Source organism: Lingula anatina, chromosome 4 (assembly GCF_051362555.1).
Source record: "Lingula anatina isolate TDL-2025a chromosome 4, LinAna3.0, whole genome shotgun sequence".
NCBI classification, from domain to species: domain Eukaryota; kingdom Metazoa; phylum Brachiopoda; class Lingulata; order Lingulida; family Lingulidae; genus Lingula; species Lingula anatina.
In genome coordinates, this window is record NC_141770.1 from 8,387,154 (window position 1) to 8,398,272 (window position 11,119).

Consider the following 11,119-nt stretch of genomic DNA (forward strand, 5'->3'; position numbering starts at 1 on the left):
GGTGCTCAGTTTTAATGCAGTTTTTGTAGTGTTTGTTTTCGAAGTTAGTGGTAAGGCAGTCAAAATATCGCCTTATTATACTGACCGAGCTTAAGTTAAGCCTTTTTGCAGTACTACTAAGTACTGTTTCACTATTTCTAGTATTTACCACAATTTTGCATGTAAGGTCGATAACTGAGGCAATAGGTGTATTTGCATGCATTGCTTGATTGGCATGTTTATTTACTGTAAGGCGTGTTCAAAAGTTTTTTTTTAATCAAGCTTTCATGTATGTAAAATGTTAATACTGTAATTTTCATGTCTTTTCCATCAGATAAAGCTGTCAGCATATGTAAACCAGAAATATTACACAGATAAAACTGAATCATGGGAAGATAATGGTCCTGGGAAACAGGCAAAGGAGAACAAACGGAAGAAAAAGAAAAACGAGCCTCTCAGAGATATAGATTCACCATCATCCCAAGAAAACTTTGCCAGGGTGAATGTAGAACTCGACTCAGCAATGATGGATGAGATCAATGTGCAGCAACTGAAATACAAGTACAAGAAGCATCCTGGTAAAGTGACAGTGTCAAGAGCGGAGTTGCCCTTTGAGTTGCAGGATGCAGTTGAAGCGGTCATGGATAAGTATGGTAAGGCCTACTATGGATGCTGGGGTAGCGCTAGCACTCGCCAATTTAGCCAAATGCTAAAACTGACTTAAATTGGCTAAACAAAAAGGATTTGACAAATTTTAGTCAAGTTAAAACCATTTTCATAACAAATTGACAAAAAAGTGATGATTTGGCTAAGCGAAAAAAATTGCTAGCACTACCCCAGGGATGTATACTGTCAAATAATTTTCAATCCTGGCTGACAGTATTCCAGAGTCTGTTAAAACAAATCAAAGTACAGGTGAAAAAAAAAAATACAATTCTGACCATATTATGGAGGACCATTGGAAAGATAAATTTAATATTAATCGTGTTTTTACCCTCAATCAATATAAGTTTAGTAAATAAATTAAATAGAGAGACTTAGAAAACACTCTAAGCCTACCTGGAACAGTTATTTTAAGGCAATGTTTAGATAATTTTAAGAGGATACTAGATATGGATTATGATTTTAAAGCAGTTTTGTTATTAATTTTGTGAAGATATTAGTAATTGGCTAAAGCTGCAAATATAATCTTATCTTAGATAGGCCTGCATTCTGCCAAGATTGTTACATACGTATATAGTATACAAACCAATTGTTTTCTTATCCTTTTTTAGATGTCTCAAGGAAAATTCTCGAACTGGAGGCTGCCAAGCTTCAGAGATCCTTATTTGGCAGGATGAAGCCATTGGAAGAGAATGAACTGCTTGCCAGAGCCGAGGAAATGGAAAACAAGATTATCAGTGAACGTAGGTTGTCTTTACTTGTTTTGCATTTTGGCATTTTTAATTCATGACTGTGCAGGCCCGTAGCCAGCAATTTCAAAAGGGGGTTTCTTTTTCTAGAAAAGTGGACCTTTTTCTATAAAAACTTCATGTACCTAGATCAAATTTTACCCAAAGTGGACCTTTTCCCAGCAAAAAGAGCGGTTCTTTCGAACCCCCCGAACCCCCCCTGGCTACGGGCCTGCTGTGTAATAATGTTGTGCAGAACGAAATGATTTTGATATAACTGCATGAAGTAGAATTTGATACTTAGTAAGACTGATTGAAGATATCTTTGTCTATCTATTCAAGTACCTGGTAGTAGTAGAAATGTTCAGTGTGTATTCAAACACAAACGTATACAATTAACGTAGGCCTTTATGTGAATATGGTCCAAAGGAGAGTCTTAATAGCTGTCTATCAGGGATAGAGATTAATTGGGGAGATTCCCACCTTTCTCTATGAGACTGATGAAGAGGGCTGCTGGATTTGTGTATGAGATGTTTCATGGATACCCTTATTTAGAGGAAGTTTTTAAAGAGGTAGACCGTGCTTCTTCTCGATTTGTTCTCATCATTAGCTTTGACATCTTATTTTCTTTTCTAGGTAATATTGTTTTTTCTGAGCTAAAGCCTGGCAAACTGAAAAGTGTGAAAGAGGGAATTTTCAAAGAAGTCCAAGCAAAGATTCACTTAAGAGGGAACAATTGGAGGCCAATGAAGTAAGTAGTTTGTGAAAGGTACACATGTACACCATGAGATTAATATGCCAAAATGGATTTTCCTTTGAAAATAAGCAATTTTCTCGGACTCCTAGTCATTTATCTGTCCCTCTCTGCACTTGGATTTGACCTTTGATAAAATTTAGAAAAGCTGATTTTAGCATAAAATGCCTGGCCAGTCAATATAACAGCGATCATTTTCCTATTAGCTCCAATGGAAATATCAACATCAGGTACACCCCAAAAAGAATATAAGGGGATAAATCATTTCTATGTGTATGTAAGGTTTTATAAGAAGCTGTGGATGAAAAAAAAAATCAAAGATTTGGGGATTTTCAAACCCATGGAGTGTACCTTTAGATACTTGTTTTTGTGACCTCACCATGGTGCTCGCATTTTCCAACTTTTTCAAAAAAAAGTCCGCTTTCATCTCTGATTCTATATTATGTATATATAACACAATTTAATTGTCAAGATGCTCTATTTTGTTGTGGTTTCCAGATATAACCAACACCAAAGTATGGTATATATGGTTGCAAGGCTGGACAGGGAGTATGCAGATTTGGTCAGGGTTTTCCATGAAGTATGTACAGATTTAATCTATTTTATCTCATAAAATATTCTGTATTGAAATTTTGAATCCATTTTCATTTCATTTCATTTATTTCTCTTGTCTTCACATTGAGAACATATAACAGTATTAATTAACCCAGGGGGTAAACTGAGGCTCTCATTGATTATTTTTATGAATATACACAGGTTTTTCAATATATTGATATTCTTTGAAGCAAAAAGATTGTAAAACTTATAAGTGTTAGGTCTGTTTATAAAATAGTCAGGTACCAACCTTCTTCTATAATTGGGGAGTAAATCGCAATCCATTATGTAATGAATATGATATATATCAGGGGCGGATTTAGGCCGTCTTCTGGGTCTTCTGGAAGACGGTCAGATTTTCAAGTTTACGTTGTCAGCCATCTAATGTTTTCTGTCGGAAGACGGTCAAAAATGGAAGATGGATCAACAAAGATAATTTGGAAGACTGTCAGATAATATCCCTGTATATCTATTCAACATTGTTCTTGACCTGGACCAGTGCTCTGATTATGTGGCTTGTATCACACAAGTAAATGAAAGTTTTTTCCCATTGCTTCACAAGGGATTTATTTACTATTAATAAAAATGATAAAAGATAGCTACATACTTATGTCATTATTGATGGGTGACACCTATGGCCTATTTATTGTTTTATGTTGATAAAAATGTTCAATTTTAACATCTTTTTATTATTTTAACATCAAAAAAAAAAATAATAATAATAATAATAAGATGGTTATTGGGGTGTGCCTCATGCAGTGTCCACGGAATGAAATTATCATTAATGGTCACTGTGTTGTCTTATTTCAGATCAAGGCAAGGGATCCAGAGTTTAAACCAGGAACACTGTTTGACTTTGGGTCAGGAACAGGATCTGTAATGTGGTGAGTTGTCCAATGACACAGAAACACACTCACCTTACTAGAAACGGGAAGAGAAAAAGATAAAGCTAGTACTGGACTCACAGAGGCTACCTCATATTTCAGAAACACAATTTCTGCCACAGCAGTTTTGATAAAGCATTGTAAGACAATCTAGATATGAAAACTAAAAAGATATGAATAAAAATGGGCGTAATCCAGCTCGTTTTTGAGAGGTAGTGTCCTGAATATCATGACAGTTTGTGAACAAAGTCGTGAGTATCATAAAATAAAATGCATCATAAAATGCACACAACGTTTTGTTGACATATTTGTTACTTTTTCAATCAAAATAACAACAAAGCTTTTATTAAATGATGAATTACGTATTTTATTGCGTATTATATTTTGATAATTAGCCGCTGTCATAAAAAAAGTACTGGACCTAATATGAGAGAGCCTCCTTAAGATGCAATGCAGATGCAATGATCTTCTACCCTCTACCAAGGACCATGGAGAGAAATGCATTCACTAGATATTCTCAAAAATTTCCATAAGTGGCTACTCACTAGCTATCTACCCTCTACCAGGGCAACTGATAGATTTTTACGGATATTCACAGATATGTCTCTAGCTAGATAGATTGTCATTTTAACTCTAAGTCATGACTTAGAGTTAAAATGACAATCTATCTAGCTAGAGTCATAAAAATAAAAATTTTTAGAGTTAAAATGACAATCTATCTAGCTAGAGTCATTTTAACTCTAAGTCATGACTTAGAGTTAAAATGACAATCTAGCTAGAGACATATCTGTGAATATCCGTAAAAATCTATCAGTCGCCCTGGTAGAGGGTACTAGCTATCCACATTGCCCTTCTGTGAAGATTTGTGCACAACAACCATGTAACCACCTAATCAGCTATTTTAAAAACATTATTTTTCAGGGCTGCAAATACGGTGTTTAAGAATTCGATCTGGGAGCATTTTCTCGTGGACAACTCTGTAGAAATGCACGATCTAGCTAAGCTACTGCTTCATGGTAAGATTACCCAACTGGTGTAACATAAATATACTGCTCTGGTTCAACCTGGCCTTAAGATTGCTGTGGAATGACACCTTTGTCTTAAATATTATGTAGATTTTATAGATCTTCTCAATCATGTGATAAATCATACAGTTTTTCTTAGGAATGACTGGTGTTTTATGCATAAGTTTGCGTGCGAGCGCGAGTAATATGAAACTTTCTTCCATACCAGTCATATTTTGCAAAATGTATATTTCAACACTGTAGGTGGCGACCCAGATGGCAAACCACACTTCAAGAACGTTTACTTCAGATACAACATGCCAGAAACACTACGGGTACAGTACCGCAATTATTTTATTAATGAAAAAGTATTGCTGTTGCCTGCCAGTTTTGACTGTAGCGCAAGAGTGAAGATACATTGATTCCTGGTTTCTAGTAATCTAATGAAAACATGTAGTTCCCCTTTTGCGGACTTTTGGTTTGTTGGAAAGTTGTTTAGTATCAAGGAGATGAAACAAGTATCGAAATCAACTTTTTAAGACATATTTTGTCCAGGTTCAAATTGGATTCAGTGTAATTAACTTTAGAATTAAAAAATGAAAGTCAACTTAAAAATAATTGAAAACAATTCGTGAAAGCAGGGATTAAAGGAAAATAAAATTTTTCATTTCACATAATATTTTGGGGCTTCAAAATTCAGTAATTTTATTTTATTTATTATTACTTTTTTTTAATTTATTTATTTGTTGTAAATTGTTTTTTAATACATTTTTTAATTTTTCATTTTAGTATCAAAATGACCTGGTAGTGAGCGCCTTTTCTCTATTTGAGTTATCCTCTAAAAGTGAGAGACTGGAAATCTGTGAACAGATGTGGAAAAGGACGAAACCTGGAGGATATATGGTAAGGACCATAAATGTTTAGAAGAACCAGGAAAGTTTTTAAAAAAGTGTAACATTCTCTGAACATGTATTTTGCCATTCGAGTATTTAGATCAAAAGCAGTCGGATCAAACTTTTTGTAGTGACCAGACATGAGCTTTTTCTGCAGAAACATGGAATTTAGCATTTTATAATTCAGTTCTGATGGTTCTGGAGATTCGTCAAGATCTGCAATTAAATGATAAATGTTTAGAGGTTTTTAATTTTTTTAAACCTAGGCTCATATCTGAGTGACTTATGTGAATTTTGTAGGTCCTCATGGAGTTGGCCTCGAAGACTGCTCACACTGTTATGATGGAGGCTAGGGACCACATCCTTAAAGTAAGTGAGAGAGAGAGAGAGAGAGAGAGAGAGAGAGAGGGGGGGGGGGGATTAGGAGAGGGAGAGAGGATTTCAGGTTTTAGTTAAATTTGAAAAATAATATTGCATTTTTAAATATTCTTCAAGTTGGAGTTTTTTTAAAGAAGTAATTACCACTTACTCTCTTAGAAACAAGTTCCTTCATGTAGCAGTGTAATAAAGTGGAGTTGAAGTCCTGTGAACTGTAACGAAAAAGTAAAAACAGTGTTGTCTGATATATTAATCACAAAAAGGTATGTTATGTGATGTAATACTAACGTGATTTTTCAAATTATGATAAAGATAATGTTATCTATTTTGATTGTATTATTTTAACTTAATGTAATTTTTTCTTAGTTGATAAACACAGCAGAACAGGTAGAAGAAGACGATAGTATTACTGAGCTATATGCTGGTCATCTCTTTGCTCCTGTGAGTACCGTGAAATCTGTGTAATGAAACTTTTGAATTTCGGTTATATTATAGTTTCTAAAGCATGTCAAATAACATTATTTCAGTTTAAAACATGGATTATATTATGTAACTATCGATTTTACATTTGATGATATTGATTTTAAATGTGTTGGCCGAAGTCACAGTTATAACTAGAAGAAAATATTGTCATTTGTTTATCAAAAGGTTTCCACATCCCAGGCTTGCAGTGGTCAAAAATGAACCAGTGGCCAATTTTACTATTAATTTGAATTTGTTTGGCTTCAGGGTTTATCTTTACCATCTTTAGTTAGTGATATGTATACTTATCTTCAGTGTCCTCATACACAAGTCTGCCCAAGAACTTTTCGAGAAACAACAAAGTGCGTTTTTGAGACACCTTTCAAGCCAATGATGTTGTATATGGTGGGTCAACATATGTCCTTTTAAAGTGTGCTGTTTTTCAGTTGTCATTAAAATTCATCTGCTGCTTCAAAGAAACTGTTGTTCTTTGTACACGCAAAAAAAAAAAAAAATTGTTCAAGGAGTCCTGTACTTTCTGCATTTATGATTTTCATTTCAAACTTCATCTAAAAAACAATTACATTTTACTTGGCATTTTCACATTTTAAATTCACTGCTGATATAACTTTCGCTATTGGCAATGTTACTAACACAGTCCATGTTTAAATACTGAAAACAGCTCATGCAATTTTTTTTTCCAAATTTTTCAGAAAAGCGAGGATGACATGCTGAGGGACAGATTCACTTACCTCATATTCAAGAAAGAAAAGAAACCTGAAGATGCCGCCCCATGGCCAAGGGTGGTTTACATCCCACAGATAGGCACGAAACACATCAAGTGTCACCTGTGCTGTGCTGATGGCAAGAGCAGAAATGTGGTTTTCACTGCAAGAACACATGGAAGGTAAGTGCCATTACCAATACTGCTTGATATATTATAAAAATAATATTGACCTTACGTATATCAATCAGTCATATCGTAAATACCAGGTTCTTCCTTCTCTGTAGAAGTTAACATTAACTGTCCGAAGGCTTTTTTTTTTTAAAATAACTGTTACTTCACAGCAATAAGTTAGTCAATATGTTATAAGTACTTTTTGAAAGCCAGCTTAGGAAAGGGAGAGCTGTTTAAAGACAACATTGGGTACATCCAGGGCCCGACATGCATTAGCGTAGATAATCCATCTTCATAATTGCAAATTACAAGTATGGGGAAAGCAAACAATGTCACGATAAGATTAGGTCATTATCATGTTGCTCATTTTCTGTTTCTTTGTGTACAAAGATCGGCAGTAAAATTAACTTCATATTTGACAAAGTATTTTGTATTCTTCTAAGTTAAATTTGGGTTTGGTGAGTGACAATGCATAGCCCTATCTTACATGTGCAGGTATAGCCTAATTGGAAGTTTCACAGACACATGGCATTTAATTTTTTTTTTTTCAGTAGCAAATAAATATACAATCTTACAGTTTTTGACTTATGAATCACACACACACACACACACACACATTTACATACTTGGACTCTCTTTTTCTCGGTAAAAAAAAGGTTGTACAGTTACAGTATTGCATAAACGGGTAGAAAGTAGAGATTGACAATTCATGTTGTTAACCTTACAATTGAAATTCTAAGAGGTATATCATCAGCTTGTTGCTTGTCAATTAAGTTGTAATATGCGATCAATATTTTCCCATTTTCTTTGGCATTTAATACTTAAAGAGATAATAACTCTTCGTATGATATCTATATTTCACAATAAAAACATTGTGAATAACTCGTAGAAACATAATATATTCTGTTTTACCACAAAAACGGCAGTTATAGCTATTATTCTGATATCTGAGCTTGTCTTCAGATCACGTGACCTCCATTGATGGCTGTACTCTGTTATAATCTCTTAAGAGATTTTAACAAAAAACCAAACTTTTTAGAAAAAAAACAGGGACTAAATTTGAATTTAAAAATGGATTCATAAACCATTGGTAAGTATGGGGAAAATTGTTGTTTACTCCAGGAAAATTAATTTTTTGGCCAAAACGAAGAGTTATTATCCCTTTAAATCAAATCACTCAGAGAGAGGACTACACTCCCCATTAATGTTAACACACACATGCTATGTAATTAAATACAAAGCCCTTCCCCTACAAGTTGATAACTTTGTGTCCCCCACCCCCAGTTATAAAATATTTTGGAGTGGGGAAAGTAGATTTTCACACCTATTTACCAACCAGGGCAAATGCCTAAAAATGCACATATGTCAAACCCTGTTATATACAGGCTTATTTGTAATAAAAATTGGGCAACTGAGTTAACAATACGGGCTGGTACACCTTGATAGCTGGAACCCCTACAGGACTACCAGGTTCTGATAGTTAACATGGGGCCCTGGGTTCATCATATAACTTTAGGGTAATAATTTTAACATATCGTGTACACTGGAAACTTTTTGATAAGCTGACCTGATGTAAAAAAATTTAGAAGTGTGTAAGTTCAGGGGAAAACTGACTTTGAACTTTTTTATTTTCAAAGGGAAGTCTACAAAACTGTAAAGAGAAGCAGGTGGGGCGACATGCTGCCCTTCCAGGGCCTGGAGGATGTGGAAAAGTCATTCACCAAGGCCGATGCCATCAAAGAGAAGATCAGGAAGAGGAAAGAAGCCAAACTTAAAGCAGACGCAGAGAAGTCTGAACAACAACCAAAACTGGAGATGGCACTGCAATCAATGACAAGCTTGGGAAATGCAGATACCAACTTTGATGAGGAGGAAGAAGGCAGAGATGGTGATATGCATTACCAAGAGGAAGAGGAAGAACAGATGGGCGAGCTTGATGATCCCCGTTTTGACGTGGAACCCTCAAGTGAACTGTGGGAAGAAAGGAGCACGTATGAAGCCAGAGGAAATGCTATAGATCAAAGCCATGAGGATCAGATGGAGATATTTGAACAATGGGAAGAATACGAAAATTACAGATCAGAAGAAGAGGAAGAAGGAATGCATGACAACAATCAAGACGAACTTACTCAAAGAGATGATCTTGGTCAAGCAATTATATTACTTGACGTGGGAGATTTTACTGATGAGATGACAGAAACCAAAGAAAGCACTGATGCTGATTCTGAGGAAAATTTAAAACAAAAGAGAACCCTGTATGGCACAGTATTCTTTAACAAGGACAAATGATGGCAGACAGCAATTGTGAAAAAAAGTTTGGCCAATGGGAAAGTTTTATTGTTCTGACATTCTTATAAAGTTCACAGGAAATGTTCAATAAAGTGGACACCTGGAAGAAAACTGGTTTTAAAACCTGGCCCCCGTTTCACAAAGAATCTTAAATCCGTAGACGTCTTACTCGAGCTGGGTGGCCTAGCTAGGTCGACTTAGCTGAAGTCGACTTGGAGTGTTTCACAAAGAATCTAACGTCTTAGCTTGGCGTGCTTACCGTAGTCGACGCGCACGAGAAACTCTTCAAGAAAAGGAGGTGTAAAATTGCAAAAGTTTCACAAGACATGACGTTTCATTTCCTCTTTCGGCCGAGAACGATCGTTTATCAACAATAAAAGTCAGCCAAAACACAAACAAAGTTTGTTTTTGAACTTTATTGATAAGTTTAACTTCAATACAACTTCAAAGTAACAGTTAAACATTAGCTTGTCGTGGAACACTACTGAGGGACGTCTAGCGGTCAAAAACATAAACAAACGCGATCGGCTGGGTAAAGTGGAATTTTATTTTTTATTTTAATATTCCATAAATGTCAGTGCTGTTCAAGGATATTATAAATAAATATCTTGAAGGAGGTATGTTCTTTCCAAATTTTTGTTGTTTATGCTCTCATTTACCGAGTTTTAGTTGAGCTTGCCGACTTAAGTCTCCTCCCGAGGAGGCTTGACATCGTCGACTTACAGCTAAGAAAAAAACGACGTAAGCGACCTTTTAGATTCTTTGTGAAACGGGACTTAGTGACGTAACGACTTAATTACGTTGGTAACCAAGCCCTAAGTCAGGGAAACCGACTTAAGTTTTTTTGTGAAACGGGGGCCTGGTCCACTTCTTGGTTTTTAAAACTTGGTTTCATTTGGTGTGAGGCATTTGTTCTCTTGTTGGATCAATCTTAATATCATTTGAAACATTTACTGACAAAAGACGGGTATTTAAAAGCTTCAATTGTTAAGCTTTAAATAAGGTATTTAAACAAGGTTTAATTTTTTTCTCAGATACAGCAAATTTCATTTATCGATTTTTGATTTTTTTTTCATTTATTAAAAACCTTGTAGAAACATTGAAATTAGGCATAAATCATGTATACACAAAAAGACAAATATTAGAATAAAATGAATAAAAGGATAGAAAAGAGAGGGGAACAACTACATTTCTGCAAATTTTTGTATGATATTAGCTGTAAGAAACTTGTAAATAAAATATTCATCATCATTTCTTTGCCTATGTGGTTTGGGTTAATGTCCAATTAGCCAATCACCGTATAACAACTTCACCATTTATACAGTCACATATTTGTGCAAATGAAGTTATGAAGATTTAGAAAGTTTATTTTCTTTGGCACTTTTTATGTTCTCACATTTGAACAGAGAGGCTGGATTAATTGTTGAATTAACAAAAGATTGTTGTCCGGCACAGAAAACTTACGGTAATGACTCGATCATTTCGACCAGGAAAAAATTATCAATTTTTCAGTTACATAATTTTGGAATCATTAAAATCCATTTCTGTGTAGCATTTTACTTTTTAGTGCTTTCACTGTATAGAAAGGAACTA

The 11,119-nt window shown here is 34.9% G+C and overlaps 1 protein-coding gene across 1 annotated transcript in view; it reads left to right on the plus strand.

Moving 5' to 3' along the window:
* The window catches only part of LOC106174023 (ribosome assembly protein METTL17, mitochondrial), a 10,960-nt gene extending 183 nt beyond the window's left edge, over positions 1-10,777 (plus strand). The window contains exons 2-15 of the mRNA XM_087011686.1: positions 314-632; positions 1,254-1,385; positions 2,007-2,121; positions 2,623-2,704; positions 3,529-3,602; positions 4,524-4,618; positions 4,871-4,941; positions 5,396-5,509; positions 5,800-5,868; positions 6,244-6,318; positions 6,655-6,744; positions 7,053-7,246; positions 8,875-9,650; positions 10,386-10,777. Of these exons, the coding sequence (XP_086867812.1) occupies positions 314-632; positions 1,254-1,385; positions 2,007-2,121; positions 2,623-2,704; positions 3,529-3,602; positions 4,524-4,618; positions 4,871-4,941; positions 5,396-5,509; positions 5,800-5,868; positions 6,244-6,318; positions 6,655-6,744; positions 7,053-7,246; positions 8,875-9,526 (2,082 nt within the window). The 3' untranslated portion in view covers positions 9,527-9,650; positions 10,386-10,777. The remainder of the gene's footprint in view (positions 1-313; positions 633-1,253; positions 1,386-2,006; positions 2,122-2,622; positions 2,705-3,528; positions 3,603-4,523; positions 4,619-4,870; positions 4,942-5,395; positions 5,510-5,799; positions 5,869-6,243; positions 6,319-6,654; positions 6,745-7,052; positions 7,247-8,874; positions 9,651-10,385) is intronic.
* The last annotated feature ends 342 nt before the right edge of the window (positions 10,778-11,119 follow it).